Source organism: Schistocerca serialis, chromosome 10, assembly GCF_023864345.2.
Source record: "Schistocerca serialis cubense isolate TAMUIC-IGC-003099 chromosome 10, iqSchSeri2.2, whole genome shotgun sequence".
NCBI lineage: Eukaryota > Metazoa > Arthropoda > Insecta > Orthoptera > Acrididae > Schistocerca > Schistocerca serialis.
The window spans coordinates 36,136,520-36,155,605 of NC_064647.1; the positions used below are offsets into that span (position 1 = coordinate 36,136,520).

Genomic DNA, 19,086 nt, shown 5'->3' on the forward strand with positions numbered 1-19,086 from the left:
GTCTGTGTGTGTGTGTGTGTGTGTGTGTGTGTGTGTGTGAAGAAGGCCTTTCTCCAATAGATTAATTAACTTTTACACATGCCTTTATGATGCTCAGCTCTTCCTGTATGTGCTGAACAGCAGTCTATCCTGATTCAAATTATTGCTATTCCATCCCAGATTTTCCATTATAGTTTCAGAGTCATAGCTGTAAACCCAAATGTTATTACCAGTGACAACTTTTCGAAATTGTTTAGATCATCCTGAAGCAATTGGTTAAGTCTTCCACTTGATATCATTTCTGATCATATTGGAATTGTCAGGTTACAAGCTTTGTTACAGTCCTCATTTTCAATACTTCTGACCGACTACATTCACTTGTACCGCAACTTATTCCCGAGGTGTTGTAGAAGTCTCAGATGGTCTGTGAATCAGATCCCTCAGTTTCTGAATATTTTCTGGTGTGACCACTGACAGGAGCAGTTGTTGTCATCACTTTATGTCTGCTCCAAAAGCTTGCTTCAAAATTTGGTGTGTTTCAGCAGCTGTTTTCCCCAAGTTTTAAATGAAACTTTGTGTGCACAAGTTGATCTTTCAGTCAGCCATTGCAAAACCCCAAACTCAGGGAAATGTCATATTGAGAATACGCTCACCAGCAACTAACCAGATCTCTCAATTTGCAGCTAGTTCCCACACTCATTTACGAAAAATTCATGAGGGAACGCCTAATGGTATTTTAGTGTACTCGTAGCTGTTTGCTCACAAAATTCAAAATTTTTGAACTTTTGGACACCATCTCATATATGCTTTCTGTATGTGGGATACACAACATTCATTCTCACATTAAAGGTTCTTAAATTTTCTTTTAAAGCACCAACTTGGGATACATGTAGAGGGTGCACTAGGCTCAGATTGAATCTGCCTTATGGATTAATGATGGGAGTCAGTGTGCCAGCCAGCTTAGTGTTGTTTTTAGGCACTTTTCCACATCCACCTAAGTAAATACTGTGCTGGGTACTGTATCTGCCTCAGACATGGGATATGCAAACACTGCAGCATATGGTTACACTAGGTACAGACCCAAGTGGTACATCAATTGGGAGTGGCAACCCCATCATAGTAATAGCCTGTAAACAGGTTTTCCAAAAAATAGGGGTATTGACCATTTAACAACTCCATTTTGCAATTGACGACTACAGTACCTAGTCCTGCCTTCTGAAGAATGTAGAATATTGCACCAAAACCAAAAAGGTGCCAAAAAAAATGTATTAAGAGTTTGACCAGACAGCAGATGAAACTCATGGTAGGTCTAATGACTCACCATGAGAACTACAGGCAACAGCTGCACGCAATGGGTATAGAGAAAGAAGTATTCTTTGTAAATGCAAACTATTTGGTACAGAACATGAAACAACGCAACTTTTAATCTAAAGTATATTACTGCGTGGCTTTTCTAAAATGTTGAAGAGAGATACCGCACAATAAACTTAGTCTCAATGTTGGCAACAGGGGGCTAGTACCAGTGTTGCTTGTATCCCCAAACATTAATTTTTGTATTCATAACAGGCAGTAACTAACACTACCATCCAACGTTTTAACCAGTACATGAGGGGCCAGAATTTTGCAATTCACAGAAAAGTGTAACATATTAAGTACTCCTAAACAGAAAATACTCTTATACTTCAACTTAAAGCTCAAATAAGCATTTGTCATATTAGAGCCCCTATTCTTCCTGGAGAAAGTAATGAAGAAAATTTTTATAATTCAGTAAGAATGATGTAGCAGCAGTGAATATATGGTCAGAGTTTATGTTATTATTGCTGCACTAGGCCTGGCCTTTCTTTGCATCTCTGTTAACTGAGTAATCTCTGGGAGGTTTAATTTCTCTCATACCGGCTATAAAGTCTTTTTGCCAATATTCTCTTTAAAACAAAATTTCTGAAAACTCTGTGTCTATGACTGTGATCTTTAATTTTTCCTTTTTTTTGTTTAGTACACAATTAGATCATATTTTTCTAACCTTTTCCTATTAAATAGAGTAAATTCAGGTAGAATATGATACTGAGGTGAATATCCATAAGCCAGCTTATGAAACCATGAAAGTTCTGTTCGTTTTTGAGGCTAAACTTGCTTAAAACTGTTCCTTCCTAAATTGTAATTTCAAAACCTTTTTACGATGTATATTGCTGTTTCGAGATTATTGTTTATAGCTCATTCATTAATGATGAGTGTCCTATTAATCACTGTAATCTATAGAAAAAAACTACTAAAATTTCACAGCAGCTCAAAGTTCTAATGAAACTGTACAAGTAATTATGAGAGTTATCGAATACTTACCTCCTCAGCAGACAGACGTAAATTCTCCATCTGAACACTCCAGAGAAAATCTCAACCACTCAGCTTGAGTCCAGCTGAACAACTAACCAAAACCAGTTTCATACAAAATGAGCAGCACTTTCATTGTCTCTTTATGTTATCCATAGTACATAATAATTGTAACTCTTGAAGCTGGTGACAGTTTTATTATTATTATTATTATTTATTTTTTCCCGTATGAACCCTATTGGACCATGCAGTGCTTATAGACTGTTTCTCAGTCAGCTCATGTTTTGCTGTAAACTTCCCATTCTGCAAATTTTGAGGGTCATCAGCAAATTACTGGAGGCACCATACCTCCTCCCATATATCAACAAATTAAAACAATTCCAGTTACAAACTGTACACTACATAATTCAGTACACAATGTGTCTTTACATACATAAGATAGCAAGATATTTATAATCATGATGTTTCAAAATTTTTGTACTGTCACAAACTGTGTACAATTTGCAGGGAGCTACCAGTGCTGGTGTCGGCGGGGCTTCACACTGTCGACCGTCAACCGCCGCCTCTGTGTCGATCTAGACGAGTGCTCACTAGGGATGGCACTCTGTGCTGGGAACTGCCTCAACACTTTTGGTAGCTTCATCTGCCGCTGTCCCCCAGGGGCTACACTCCATGCTGATGGCAGAACCTGCATTGCCAAAGCTTTGGTCAGTAAATATGGATCTGTTTCTCACTGTCATTGTCATCTTGTGCCACAATTCACAATGTACTTTCTAAATTTTCATTTTTCTTCCCAATTGCACAACTATTTTCAATAAGATGTGTATTTGTATGTTGGGTAAGGTAGGGGGCATGCAAGGGGGTTTGTTAAATGGTGCCTATGTGTATTGATAGCCACTTCTTGGGTGTACTGCACTAAAGAATTTTCCCTATCTTAGTAATCATTGTAGCTTTATATTTTCGCAGAACTCTTTTTTGAAATCTGGTTTCCAGGGCTGGCAGTATGAACTTTTGGAGACATTATCAGAACTAATGCTTCTTGATTTCAGTTTCTCATTGTGACAAGAGTTGCACAATATGTTGCAAATCCATACAAAATTAAAATAAAGTTGAAACATATCTGGCCTGGCACTAGTCTGTGAAATCACTTATGGCCTACATTCAATGACTGGAAACTCCTGTTAGCAGGATAGATGTCATCCATTGTAAATGTGCCTCTTTTTTTTTATATCAAGCAGATAAATGTTGGACTTTGAAATTATGACTGTTTGTACCTAAATAACTAGTGGGCTGATAAATTCTTGTTGTTGTTGTTGTTGTTCTTCTTCTTCTTTTACTTGTGGCTTTGTTCCACATCTGCTTAGGGTCAGGACGATTATTGATTGATTTGGCATGGTTAGTTTAAGGAGTGCCCAGATATCCTTTGTGTCACCACCCCGTTATCCCCTGAAACAGAATATGTGTACTCCAACTGTCTATTTGCAGTGTGATTTATGGTATGTGCAAGTGTGCAAAATTTTTTGTAAATGTTTGTGAATTGTATAACTGAAGTGATTTGTGAGCACCAGCCTAGTATTCACCTTAGTCAGATGTGTGAAACTGCCTAAAAACTACATCCAGGATGGCTGGCACACCATCCTCATCATTAATCCGTTGGGCAGCTTCAGTCTGGGGCCAGCACCATGCCTTGTCCCGGAAGTGGTGCTTTAACATGCACGGCTATCTGGGTCCGTCAGATGCTCGTTAATGATCAAGCGATAGTTTTTATTATTGCTTTTGTTGTTTTTTACTTATGAACCCTATTGGACCATGCAGTGCTTATAGATTCATTTTGCGAGTCTCACTCTCTCACCATGAACTATTTTTATTTTTTCTGTCCACTTGGTCCATGGTATTTTTGGAATCTTGTGTTCTGGCTTGTGAGCATACAAGCTGTGGCAGGATATTAGAGCAGCAGTTTCCCACCACAGAGCATGTGGCTGACGTTTGCTACGGTGCTGTGGCAAGTGGCTAGCGTGTACACGGCCTTGGAAAAACCCGAGTGGATGCTTGGCAGGGGCGCATATGGCTGTGTTTGCACTCTTGGAGAAATTTATATGCCACAGAAAAATGGACAAAAACAAAACTAAGAGTGACACGGAAGCACGAGTTGGCACTTATGGACAGAAAAATATGTAAAGCTAAATTATCTAGATGTGCCACAAAAATATGAAATAGTTTAAAAGTTATTGTTGTCTTAGAAATTGTAAATTTATGAAAGTCCAAAAGCTAATATCTCTGCAATGCTTTGGCCGATTAATATGAACAAAATGTTTACAGATGCAGCTAGTAGAGCTGCGTCAAGCAGTCATAGCCAATTTAGCATAGGATGTACCATTTTCGAGTGAGAGGTTGGAATATGGGATTCGACAGAGAGAAACTGTGTTTTTGGTGATAAATAAATTTAAAGAGATGAAACTAGTGGCAGGATTCTAAAGTTTAAAAAGGTAGATGAGTAATTATGTATGTATTTTTATTTGTTTATTTATGTTTGGTATCAAAAATCCGGGAAAAGCAATGTCATGTCATAAGAACATTATTTGTGAAAAAACAGTGGCAGATACAGAAAATTGGACTTTAAATTATTTTTGCCTGGTAATTTTCCATATTTTTCATTGTATCATGTGTTTTTGTGTTTAGTTTTAGAATATTCATAATTTTTTGTCAAACATTGTTTTGAGTTAGGCAGTCATTTCGAGGGTGCATAGGGTGGCCATCTTTGATGACTGGGAAGTTGAGTTTGAGTGAGGCTAAGAGCCGGACGTGCTGTCCATCTGGGGGTGGTAGATGGTTTTGAGCAACACTAAGAGCCAGACGTGCCACACATTTGGGGGTAGTGTGAGTTCGTAGCCACATTCGGGGACAAGCATGTATGTAGCAAGTTTCAAAACCGATCAAGTGGAGCAAAATATAGTGATTTACAAAAGCAGACAATAGTGTATTTCTGAACTGTGAACATACTCGAGTGTCATGATCACGACATATGAATTTTATAGTGAACTGTTGTGGCATCAGTTATTAACAGCTGCCCTTATGTAAAAGCCCCTCAGACTGCATTTTAAGTGTTAAGTGAATTTATTGAAGAAAAATAAACTATTTGTTCAAATTATAAATCAACATGAGTGACTCGATATTTTAAATTTCACCACAATACCTGCCTGCATTGTTTTGTTATATTTTATTTCAACTTTAAAAATTGAGTTTACGACAGGTTCTAATGTGTTTGATGACTAAGAGTGTGTGAAGTGTATGTGCAAATTCCCTTTTCTCTTACATGAGTTGACTTACTTTGGAAAGCGCAGCTGATCTTCTCTGGACAGTCGGCTTCTGTAATCTCTACAAACTACTTCTCCAAAGAATGATGCTAGTCACAGGAACGTTTAAGACTTTCTCTCTCTCTCTCTCTCTTTGTGAAATAATGAGGTACTCGAAGGATACTTTTCAACAACTATTGGTCTATTTGAACTTCCACAAAGAACAAAATTCACACTTCTCATATAAACCACTGACTTCTTGTAAGTCACCTGTGTTGTCTCACATTAGAAACAATTAAGTTACATTTACAACAGAGTGTTGTTTTGATAAACATAACTCTATTATACAGGAATCATATACATGTCTTGCCTCTAGCAAGTTAAAGTTAAAAGTTACTTAAAAGTCCTCTCAACTAAAATATTCTTTTGTCACCAACAATAGTCACAATTATAAAACAGCACAGAATAAGACAGTAGTTCCTTGGTTCTGCCAACTTCCATGTCGCGACCGACAAGTACTTGTCGGTGCCGTTTGACCACCATGTCTACTGTCTTCTCACGATAAACTTCGGACCTGGATACACAGGCAGGTGACGCACAGTAGATAAGGTTCCTTTCTCCCACTCACATCTAAAATATTGTGTGTTCGAGATGGTGGAAGGCCGAGTGGTTCTAGAGTTTACGCAGAAATTCTTGAAACACTACAAGATGTGAGCTGGCACCCTATGATGAAAAGCATAGCCAAACATCGAGACCATCCACATGTTTGGGCCACTCAATTAAGCTGAGTGTAACTAATATTTACAGTTTCGTGCTGTAGCACGTGTGGGCTCGGGCCAAACTATTCGAACTTCAATGTGTAGTGCCCCGTACCATCGTAGGTTGTACCTTTTGACTAAATAGATTCCTGTCTACTATTTCCACTGTTTCTTTTTGGACTTTCTTGAGATCCTTTTAACTTGTTGGATCTATTAATTTTCCAGCGTCGTGCATCATAATCTAGTATTAGCTTCATTCCTGAGAGTCACTGAATATATCCATAAAATTTCAGTCTTCATTTTCCAATGTCTGGTATCAGGTTTGGCAGTTTCTCTGTTGCTTTACTGGATTTCAGTTTGTATTCATCCCCCATTTTTTATGGGCCAAGAATTTCCCTCATAATCCATTGTTCTTCCTTCAAGATGTTTCCCAGACAACTTTCTCTGTTGATACTTAAAGTTTCGCTCACATATAGAGCTTCAGGTTTGATCACTGTGTTGTAACATCTAGCCTTTATATGTGTGGACATACAGTTTTTGTTGCAGGTAACTTGCATACTTTCATACACACTCTTGCATTTCTAAAATCAAACTCTCTGTACCTTCTTTTGTAGTCTCTTTGGCATTACAATCTCATGGAGATACTTGAAGTATCTGCCCCTTTTGATTTATCCATACTTAGTGTTTAATTTTTGAATATTAAATTTTGTGCAACTGAGATAAGCTTTTGCAGCACATTCGTTCAGGGATTCTATTTATTTGCTGTGATTTCACTCTTCACCAGTATCCCAAAGACAAAGAGATATTATTGCAGTCTTTTGTTGATCCAGTTTGATTAGGCTTCCAGTGATGTTTTTAATTCTTTTTCCCATGCCCTAATGATTTTTGTCTCAGATGGGATGAAAGAATCCTGGCAACAATCCATCTGGAGGCTGATGCATTTGATATGAACAGAGTTTTCTGTGGGACTCCTGAGAGGAAATGTTGCTTGGTTATCTGAGAACAACTTGCTGAAGTACATTTAGGACTGGATGTTGTTGTTCTGGAGGAAAGAGCAAAGGTTGTCCTATTCCTGTATTGGTTATACTGTACTATGACTTTAGTTTGTAATTATCTAGATGCTTTTGTTGGTTTCCATGTGATATTCTTATAAATGTAACACATTTCCAGACCTTCTAGTAATATTTCCAATTTCATATTTTGATATTAGGAGTTCATCTCTATTATCTTTGAGATTTCTTACGATTGGATGAAGGACATGAAATGAGGGCTTTTTTTTTCAGAATAACAGTTTTATCCATGGTTCCATCTTCTGTTTTCCAAGCAGTTTCAACTGTTACTATATTTTGTCTGTAGCTCTTCCAGAAAAAATAACTGTAAAAAAAAAGTCCAACTGAAGGTGTTGTAAATGACTGAGACAGTGTGTAAAGCTGTTTGCTCAGAATTCCAACACATATAAATGGATTAGGTCTCATTTTTATGTTCAGGTTTGCTGCCCCTGAGAAAAAATGGTACTCTATAGTGGCATTCTATTACACGCAAACAAGTGGGTCTGTCACTTCAGCTATGTTCATTGGTGTTGCATGGCATAATTGGGTATGAAGCTGCCATTAATGATGCTTGAGGAATACTGCCTAATATTATATAATGCTGAACTCTACCCTAATCACATTGTCATGCTAAACCTGAACAGTGTTTAGCAGCATTTATTGCTTATTTGGTGCATTAATACTAATTGTGGAGGGGTTCATTATAAACTCAAATTATATTTAGCTCAATCAAGGATGATTTTTTGTCATGGGATTTTAGTGTGTGAGTAAAGATGCAAATAAAAACATTTATGCTTCACATACTTTCAGGCTTTTATTACAATAACTCATTAAATCACTGAAAACCGAACATTATATAATAAGTACAACAGTGTGCTCAACTAATAATGAGCCAAACAAAATTTAAGTAATAGATAATAAGCCATATTGTCACAGCAGTGATGCTATTTATAATCTTTCAACAATTATTCCATTTCTTGCTTTGTTAAGTTTGTTCTTTCAATTGCATTTATTATAATTAAACAAAATTATGACAGGCTACACATGATAAGTTATTCAGTGTTCCTCATTAAATGTGTCAGCATCAAATCCTTTTGCAAAATTTGCCTCTCTAATACAAATTTCAGTTTTGTATAAATTTATACCTGTCTTAAAGTTCATTGAATGCTTTAATGTATACAGTAACTATACCTTACATAGACTTATCAAAGCTCTGTTTCATGTCAGTTCCTTATATTTTTAAGTGACAAATTGTGGGTTTACTTGACTTAAAACAATGAAGTATCTCTCTACCCTCATACTATTGTTACGGTATTGTTGTTATTATTATAGATTGTAAGATATGCAGCCTTTGATACTTGAATTGAGGGTGAAACAAAACGCACAAATTATTAACCACATGTGATGACCACCTACTCATAAACTGTATATTATTGTCAATATTTTGAAATAACAAATTATAAGATTGAAATATATGAGCATACCAGGACCTTTAATAAAAGTATAGATTGTATAATATACTAATAAAAATCGAACACTAACAAAAAACCATAAAGTTTACTTTCAGCAAAGATCTGCAATTTAAAAAGTGTAGACATTTATTCCAATGAACATAACAACAGTAACTCTTTGTACAACAATTATATGTCTTCACTGTACACTCTGCGAGAATCAATTGCTCCTGCAGATTCACATTACTTTATATAAGTGACACTATTTTGGCCTGCCTTCTGCACAGGAATCCAGAGATCACTCTCCACACATTGTGCTACACAGGGGCTCAACAGTACAGCCACCAGGAGAGCAGAGTATGTTGGAACTGCCCACAGCACGTGCTGGTAAGTCTTGAGCAGTGTCTTACTGTCATAATGACAAGCTGGGTGGCCTGTAGCCAATTGAGCAGATCTGTCTCTTACTACTTCTTTTGCCCCTGGCAATAATTTGTTAATGTAAAAAATTGTGAGTTGGAGTCCACATTAAACTGTAGGTTACATTATGATATAAGCACAATAAATGTAGTGTATCACAGCTACTATGAATAAGTAATTAGGTATGATGTATTCTTCTGTGGAAATTTAGCCAACAGCATTAGACTCCTAAAAAGAAAAACTGTCAGGAGTGTGTGTATCAGGGAGATTCCTGTCACACCCTAGTGTGTGTGTGTCTATATATATATATATATATATATATATATATATATATATATATATATATATATATATATATATATATATATATATATATATATATATATATATATATATAAAAAAAGCGCTGGCAGGTCGATAGACACACAAACAAACACAAACATACACACAAAATTCAAGCTTTCGCAACAAACTGTTGCCTCATCAGGAAAGAGGGAAGGAGAGGGGAAGACGAAAGGAAGTGGGTTTTAAGGGAGAGGGTAAGGAGTCATTCCAATCCCGGGAGCGGAAAGACTTACCTCAGGGGGAAAAAAGGACAGGTATACACTAGCACACACGCACATATCCATCCACACATACAGACACAAGCAGACATATATATAGAAAAAGGAGCAATCACATGGGGAGGGAGAAAGGAAATGAAACTTCATGGATCGAGAGGGTATGCGATGTTATTTCAATGGTGACAAAATCGAGTCACATTTACAAAGAACTCGACAGTATGAGACCACATATCAGTACCTCATTGCACTCCCTCTTACCTCAATTTGTGCACTGGTTTGGTTGGGGAGGTTCTCATAAAGGCACTATGTGTTCTCCTGAGGCAAGCTGGCCCAAAATTGCTGCAACCAGTCCTTGAAATCCCGGATCTGGCACTGAGATGGAATTGACATCCGATCTGGTCCCAGTGTCAGGTGAGTGAGCATTATCCTGTTGAAAACTTGCACCATGATGCTGTCAGAGGAGAGGTAACATGTGAGGATGCAGGATGTACCACCGTGCAATCAATGATTACCATCCATAAACAGATGTCGTATCCCGTGGCTCCTCAAACTGTGATGCCAAGAGTAACAACACTATGCCTCTCCAGAACTTTGGAAACAACAGCACCTCTCTCCAGATCACCACTGTACTCTATGAAGGTGGTCCTCCAGAGTTGCGCAGAACTGTGACTTATCACGTGACAGTGCAGTGCCATTCGTCAACAGTCCATGGTCCCATTCACTGCACCACTCCAAATGCAGACATTTGTGTCATGGTGTTAATGGCAGCTTACATGTGAAATTCCTTAGTCCAGCAGCTTCTAGTCTCTAACCAGTGGTGTGGGATGACAGAGAAACTTGCAGGGAATCCATTACTCATTTTCAGATGACTGGCACAGATGTGATCGGATTAGATGTGCTCAGTGCACAGTGCAGTGGTCCTCCCCTGTGGTGGTCAGGATAGTCAACAAGAATCGTGAGAACAAGTACATTTGCCCTTGTGTTTCACGTTCCAGCATCAAGTCACCATCACATCTGAACACCCGACAGATCTGATTATTGCACGATTCGACCAGCGTGCCGAATGGAGACCCACAGTGCTGCCTGTCAGCAGCTGATAATACTGCCTCACAGAAGTATGCAGCTTCTCAAAATGTCCTTCACAGTGACTGTTCAACATCTGAAATTTTTCACACCTCTTATATACCCTCCCATGCTCTGTAACAACACTCAACAGAAAAACAGTATGCAATCTGATGGCTGTTCTGATTCTCATAGAGAATTGCAGCTCTTATCAATTACATACCAACCAATGATGCGCACACTATCAAAAGTGTCCAAACACCCTCCAAAAACACATGTTTTTCACATTAGGTTCATTGTGCTGCCACATACTGCCAGGTACTCCATATCAGCGACTTCAGTAGTCATTAGACGTGAGAGAGCAGACTTTGACTGTGGTTAGGTGATTGGGTGTCACTTGTGTAATATGTCTGTACCCAAAATTTCCACACTCCTAAACTTCCTTAGGTCCACTGGTTCCGATGTGATAGTGAAGTGGAAATGTGAAGGGACACGTGCAGCACAAAACTGCTCAGGTCGACCTCGTCTGTTGACCGGTAGAGACAGTTGAAGAGGATTGTAATGTGTAATAGACAGACATCTATCTGCACCACCACACAGGATTTCCAAACTGCGTAAGGATCCACTGTAAGTACTATGACAGTTAGGCGGGAGGTGAGAAAACTTGGATTTTGTGGTCGAGCAGCTGCTCATAAGCCATACATCACACCGGTAAATGGCAAACGATGTCTCACTTAGTGTAAAGAGCGTAAACATTGGACAATTGAACAGTGGAAAAATGTTGTGTGGAGTGACGAATCACAGTACACAATGTGGTGATCCGATGGCAGGGTGTGGGTATAGCGAATGTCCGATAAATGTCATCTGCCAGCGTCTATAGTGCCAACAGTAAAATTCAGAGGTGGTAGTGTTATGGTGTGGTTGGGTTTTTCATGGACGGGGCTTTCACCTCTTGTTATTTTTCCTGGCACTATCACAGCACAGGACTACATTGATGTTTTAAGCACCTTCTTGTTTCCCACTGTTAATAAAATTATAGGTAAAAAGATGAAGAAGCAAGCTAGGTCCCTGCTGTCCCCAATGAAAAAGAAAAACAAACTGGAAAAGAAATAGTGCAAATTACCTTTCATAGGGAAAACATCAAATAGCATAAGTAACATATTGAAGCCAAAGGATTTCTCTGTGTTTTTCTATGTCCCACAGACAATAGGTACGTTCTTGTTCAATGCAAAAGACAAACAACCAGATATCACAAAAAGTGGGGTTTATAAAATCACATGCTGTGTGTGTCAGTCTTGTTACATTGGACAGATGGGGAGGTCAATCTGTACCAGGCTTAAAGAACACCTCAGAAGCTGGAGATTGAAGAAGCCTGAGTCAGCATTTGCAGAACATTGCCTGAACAATAACCACAAATGCTCAATACATGTACAAGTCCTACACACAGAGCGAAAGGGGGCCAACCTCAACCAATAAGAAATCTTAGAAATTAAAAGACAGATGGGCATATCCCCACACCTATTATTAAATGAGCGAACCCAGTTCAGTTATTCACCTCTTTTAGATGAGATCACAACCCAATGATAGAAGCAAAACTTTGGGCTCCAGTCCATCATAGTTAGAGAGTTCCAGGCTGATGATTAACTTTAGTCTGGGCATTGTTGTGTAATAGTTGAATGTGTAATTTGTTAAAAAATGGTCATTGACATAATTGCACATTAAGCTATGGATCGATAACTTAAGAAGTTGAGATGATTATCTTTGCTTGGTCATTATGTTTATCTGTGTATTATCGTCTTTGGAAATCAGTAATGTACTTGAAAATTGGCTTATAACCTGAAACCTAGGTTGTGAAATAATGCTAATAATAAAATTGTGAAACAAGGCCAAAAATAGTGTTTGTTTAGTTAATAAAATTAAATTTTAATGGGCAATAGTTAAAAGAAAAAGTGGAAGATCACTTGAGGAATATGAAAACTTTTTACTAAAGAAAACAGCCAAATATAAACAATAATAGTCAGGTAACCAATAGATTAATCACTTTCTGAAACTAGCTCAGAAGATTGGCATGGACAGTTCTCGGAGTAAGGCAATAGAATACATGCAAGAAGCAATGTCAACATAACAGACATACAGCCAAATCAGCTACCCCATCCTCTGCCAATGAAATTAAGAATGTACTTAAACCCTTCTAAAGCAAAAATTCTCAAAAATTTGATAATATTTCGAGTACATTTCTAAAATATTTTTCTTCACTTGTATGCATTGTATTCAGTCCTGTATGAAATATACCGTTACCATTTCTGCCTCTGTTTATAAGTGGTTCTGACAATTCTCTGTACTATACTTCTCACATGTCTAAACCTCCTCATCCCTCTTCTCTACTCTGAGCTATTTGTAAAGCAAGCTGCAGAACCAAAAGTTACAAATTCATCTTTTTGACTCTTCTATGCTGCTGTTGACCTACTTCAAATTTCTGCAGTTGATAAACATTTATCTGACTGAGCATAAGTCACATTTATCTTTAAGAATATTTTTCAATGTGTTGTGATAGCTCTGTAATGTTGCAGGTGGTAGTGCCCATTCAGCACTGGAGAAGAGGAAGCTCCACTTGGAAACACTGCACAATGTGGCCACACTCAGGAGCTCCACATCCCGGATGAAACAGAACAAAAGGCCACTCAAGACAGAGATAGCCCATCAGACAACTACAAGAAGACCAAACCCTAAAGATGGGGCACGCGATGAGCACAGAGACACTGGCTTCGAGTCAGTACCTCCTGCTTTCAACACTGGTAGGTCTAGTCCTGTGCGAGATGAGGGACAAGTTCAGGATAGTGAGGCACAGGACAGAGAACACCGTCATTTGTATGGTGCAAATGGGGTTTCTGCAGAAAGAGGCCTGTCAGCAAGTTCCAAGAATATAAGGACTGGTGACTTGGGTACCAGATATAATGGTAATGTAGGTAAGCCACATTTCACAGATGTATTGGGACCAACAGTAGTAGTGGCAATGAAAACAGAACAAGAAAATGAGGCAGCAGATATGTTTCACATAAAAAGAGTCCTATCTGAGTCTCAAGTGACTACTGAACTTCCTCTTCAAGCCACTGACCTACCTACAACAAAAGTATCTGGAGTCGGATCACCAAAACCGAGTCATCAGCCACAGGACGAATTACATCAAAGCACTCAAACATCGGCATCTACTGGTAATACAGTATTCGGAATTTACTCGAAGCACAACAAGCGCCGGAGCTGCATCCCAATGTGCAGGAATGGAGGAACGTGCGATACTGCAGCAGGAGCATGTACCTGCCTGGCAGGCTTCCGTGGCCGCTACTGCCAGCTGGGTAAGTCACGGTCATTGTATAAATCTGCACTCAAAGTGAAATCTTTCCGGTGATTAAACTGTGTCATTTTCCTCAACAACTTGATGGTTCATATTTCAAACCCTTCGTTGTAATCTGCTTCAGGAGTCTTCTGGTGTCTGAATGCTGTGATTTTTTTAAATTTTATAGCTCTCAAATCTAGACACTCAAGGATGAGACAGGAACTGAAATTGGGGAAGGGGGGGAGGGGGGGGGGGGTTAGCAGTGCAAAAGCAAATATGTTAAATTCAGTTTCAAAATGTTCCTTTATAAAACAATACCCAGGAGCATTGTCCCAATTTAATTCTTGTATTAGTTCATACACGAGTGACCTGGATATTGGTGTTGGTGTTGAGAAACAGTTTAAATTAGCAAAACTGAACACAGCTCCAGGACCAGGCAAAATCCCTGTCAGATTTTATACCAATTTTCAACCTGAGTCAGCCCCTCTTCTAACTATAATGTTCCATAGTTCCCTCAAATAAGGAATTATACCCACTAGTTGGAAGAAATCACAGGTCACACAGGTGTACAAGAAAGGTAACACAATTGATCCACAAAACTGTTCTCCAATGTTCTTGACAACCATTATTTGTCGAATGCTAGAACATAGTCTGAGCTGAAACATAATTATGCATCTTAAACAGGATGACCTCCATGGCAATCAGTGCGTATACCCAAAACAAGTCATGTGAAACCTAGCTTCCCCATAACATCCTGAATGCGTATATTGAGGCAGTCAGATAGATGCAACTATGCAGCACACAAGTAGTCAATCATGACTTGTGAGAAGCATTTTAGCTATGCTTATTATAAAGTACATGATTATATGGGGTGTCAGTGAAATTTGTGACAAGATTGAGGATAGCGTGGAAAGGACAACACAGCATGTTACAGTGGATGGATATGATAAGCTTTTAAAGTGGTGCAGAGATTGGCAACTTGATTTAAATATACAGAGCTGTAAAGTTGTACACTGCACAAAAGGGAAAAATATATTCTAGAAGATTCATTTCAAAAGTTCTGCACACTGTAAGATAAAATTGAAGAAAATAACTTATTTTACAAAATACCTTTACAAACCTTCAACATAATGTCCATTCTTGCTTATGACAGCTTCCCAATTTTTTGGCAACTTCTGTATTTTGTATTTGGCTTCATTGTTGAGTTACTCAGGTTACCTCATTGGAAGCTTCATCAACTGTTTGAAAACATTTTCCACAGTGCTGTTCCTTCAATTTGGGAAACAAATTTAAGTCTGATGAGCTCATATCAAGACTGTATAGTTATAGTGGGTGGAGAAATATTTCCCACCCATATTTGTCAAATGTTTCTCTGACTGGTAGTCAGATGCAGTCACGCATCATTGTGCAAAATGAGGACACGAGCTTCAAACATGTCTGACCTTCTTCAGTGAATTTTTGGATGCGTAACATTTTGCAGAATCAGTTTGTAGCATGCACCTGTTACTGTTGGCATCAGAATTTTTTCAGGTTTGTAGAATTAGAACTTCTCCTTTGTGATAACTGAAACTTCAGTTCTGGCTCAAAATCTCATTTCCAGGTTTCATCAAGTGCAACAATCCTTTTCAGAAACTATTCTCCTTCTGTTTGATAACAATGAATGAATTCTGTGATTCTTCTGTGATCTGCTTTCTGCCCTCCATTCAGATTATGCAGAACCCATCTGGTAGCAACTCTTCTCATCTTTAACTTCTTGCGTATTGTTCGGTAAATTGAAGTGACAGACATTCTGGCCTCATATGCAACTTACTCAGGTGTTTTTTTTGTTAATCCTCTCTCAAGTCATTAACAATAACATGAGATGTGTAGTCTTTTGTAATTTTGTCCTCAGTGCTTACTGGACTTTCACAGAAATGAATAGAGCACCATGAAACGGTGCTGCAATCCACTACACTACAGTAGATCCTACACACCTCTCTCAAATTGTTGTAAATCTCCATTGGATTTTTTCCATGTAGGATTCAGTTTTGATGTAGGAATATGGTCACTATGTGTAATCCAAACTGGCTCGGTTTCAGCTTCCATTTTAAAACTGAATTACTCATGACACAGTCACATGAACCAGCAAACACACATAAGACCATAACACCCAAAGTCTCACTCACAGCAACATAAATTTCAACTTGTTCACTTCACTGTAATGGTTGCACATGCACAGTGTGCAGGAATTTTGAAATGGCCCTTGTATGACTACAGAATGAATAAATCGCAGTTGTAACCTGTCAACTTATAAAAATACTTGGGTGTAACACTTCGTAGGGACTTGGAATGATCACATTGGCACAGTCACAGGTGAAGCAGGTGGTAGACTTCAGCTTACTGGCAGAATACTAGGGAAATGCAATCAATCTACAGTGGGAATTGGTTACAAAACACTTGTGTGACCCATCGCAAAATATTGCACAAATGTTTGAAACCTAAACGAGATAGGAATGACAGGGGATATTTAACATATACAGAGAAGGGCAGTGTGAATGGTCACAGGTTTGTTTGACCCATGGGAATGTGTCTCAGAGATGCTAAAGAAACTAAACAAGCAGATGCTTGAAGATAGATGCTATCTTAGGAAATGCTACTTGTGAAGTTTCAAGAGCCAGCTTTAGATAGTGGATCTAGGAATATACAACAAGCCGCTACATTTCACTGCTGTAGGGATTGCGAGGGCAAGATTAGACTAGTTACAGCATGCACAGACATTTAAACAATCATTCTTCCTGCACACCATAAGTGAATGGAACAGGAAAAAGCCATAACAACTGGTACAATATGAGATACCCTCAGCCATGCCGTTCAGTGTATGGCTGTTGATGTAGATGAATAATTATGACACTGACTTTTTTTTAAACCGTATACTTTCTCAGTGGACTTGATAAGAGCCTTTGGTGAGGACTTCAGTGACATTAAATTGTGGGGTTTCATCAAATACTAACAGGATAACAGCAATGCAACCATTGTTTCATCAGCAGCAGAATAAATCCCTGAAATGTCTGCCCTACTGCACCTCTAAGCAAACACATAACTCAGATGCAGCTCATGAATTGACCTGAACACTTCAGTTTGTGCTTTAGATTGTAGCTATCAGACAACATATTCTTAAAGCTATTCAGACATTCATAATGTGTACAACAGTAAAGAAAGTGCATATGCTTTTTGTTTATGGCAAATGGTGACAGACTGTTAGAGCAGTGGTGAGGTTGTAAGCTGAAAGATATCCTGATCTTGCCAAGACCTCGCATTCTTTATTTGCAGATAATATTAAAAATATTCAAAAAATTGGAAGTTTGGAGGATGAAATACACCAACAAAAAAGAACATCAGCTGATGAGAAAAATGAAACTAATATTTCAGCTACAGTAACTCGCAATCCACAGAGGCAGCTTGAATGTGTGAGTGGTATAAGCCAAATGTGCTTTTCATGTCTACAACATTCGTATGCATTTCATACTTTTCACATTCTGCTTCAGCAACAGATTCATGGCAATGTCTTTCCAAAGCACTCACAGTATCTACAAAAACAGCAAATTGGTGCAGAGTTTCTATGGAAGATTTTGTTTATGGATGAAGCATTTTTTGAAAACCGTGGCCAAATCTGTCTTTGGTCAGTTGATACCTACATTGGCCAGGAGAAGTGAATGTACATCAACCTTGTTCTGTCAATGAGTGGTGGAGGCTTTTTGAATATTGCATCATTGGTCTTTGTTTTATTGATAGAACTATAAATAGGCACTAGTGTCTTCCTAACAATATACTGCCACGCTTATTGGAAGACACCCCACAGAGCACATGGCAGCCCTTATGGTTCCAACATGATGGTTATTGCATTCATTCTGCACCGATAGTTACATACCTTCATAAGCAAATGTCTGGAGATCATTGGATCAATCATTCATGAAATCCAAAATGGTCAGCAAGCTCACCAGACTTAATATCTCTAGATTTTTATCTGCAGGGAAAATTAAAAGAAATGATCTACAAGAAAATTTCGGTGCTCTGTGCTGCTTTAAGTCCAGATCAAATTCAACATGCATTATTGTTTGTTCATTTTATACAATGGTCTGATGGCAGAACAGTGGTTTGTGGTGCTGTTATCTCTGATCGAGCTCCACAAGTGATCTAAATAAGTAGAGTAATTTTTAACACAGGTTTCTGCAGTGCAGTGTCAAGATTGTCTAGCAGACCCTGGAACAGTGACAACATTTTTTTGGTGTTCTTTCATTTTGTGCTGCTGGAATTGTGCAACAGAGAAGCAGACAAGATCAGGAATAATGTATAGTGAGACTTGCTCTTTTGTGCACATGTTGGCCAATAGTGCAATATAGCCTTCCAGCTTATGACTGTACGTCCTTTCTTCTCTGTCTTCAGTTGTGAAGGCGTCATCACGTTTGCATGTTGACAGTTACTGCAGCATTGCTCAGTCGCTACTTCCCTCATCATGTCCACAGCCGAGTTCAGTAACTCCCTCACAGGGTGAGTGTATCCATGCCAGTGTCACACCGTCACTTCGTCGGTGAGCTGCTCAACTCTCTAGCATCTTCCCCCACTTCTGTCATTTGTGGACTCTCTCAATTACTCACATACTGCCCAGTTCTGTGCCTGCTCACTGCTGTCTTGTTCTTCCAGTTTAACAGTTCTGACCCCGCCATGTTTCTTCTAAATGTGTGTTTTTGCAACATCCACTTGTCCTTCGTCCTTGTCTTGGCTGATTTGAGGCCTCAAAAGAACTTGAAACATAGCCATCTTTTCACATGTGGCCCTCGACAGCCAGTAGACGAAGCAGTTTACCCTATATGTCACA

The 19,086-nt window shown here is 38.6% G+C and overlaps 1 protein-coding gene across 1 annotated transcript in view; it reads left to right on the forward strand.

The window, feature by feature from the left end:
- Positions 1–19,086, forward strand: part of LOC126425211 (uncharacterized) — a 337,500-nt gene that overhangs the window by 241,662 nt on the left and 76,752 nt on the right. Inside the window, exons 6-8 of the mRNA XM_050088166.1 lie at positions 2,812–3,011; positions 9,143–9,242; positions 13,468–14,250. Coding sequence (XP_049944123.1) covers positions 2,812–3,011; positions 9,143–9,242; positions 13,468–14,250 — 1,083 coding nt within the window. The remainder of the gene's footprint in view (positions 1–2,811; positions 3,012–9,142; positions 9,243–13,467; positions 14,251–19,086) is intronic.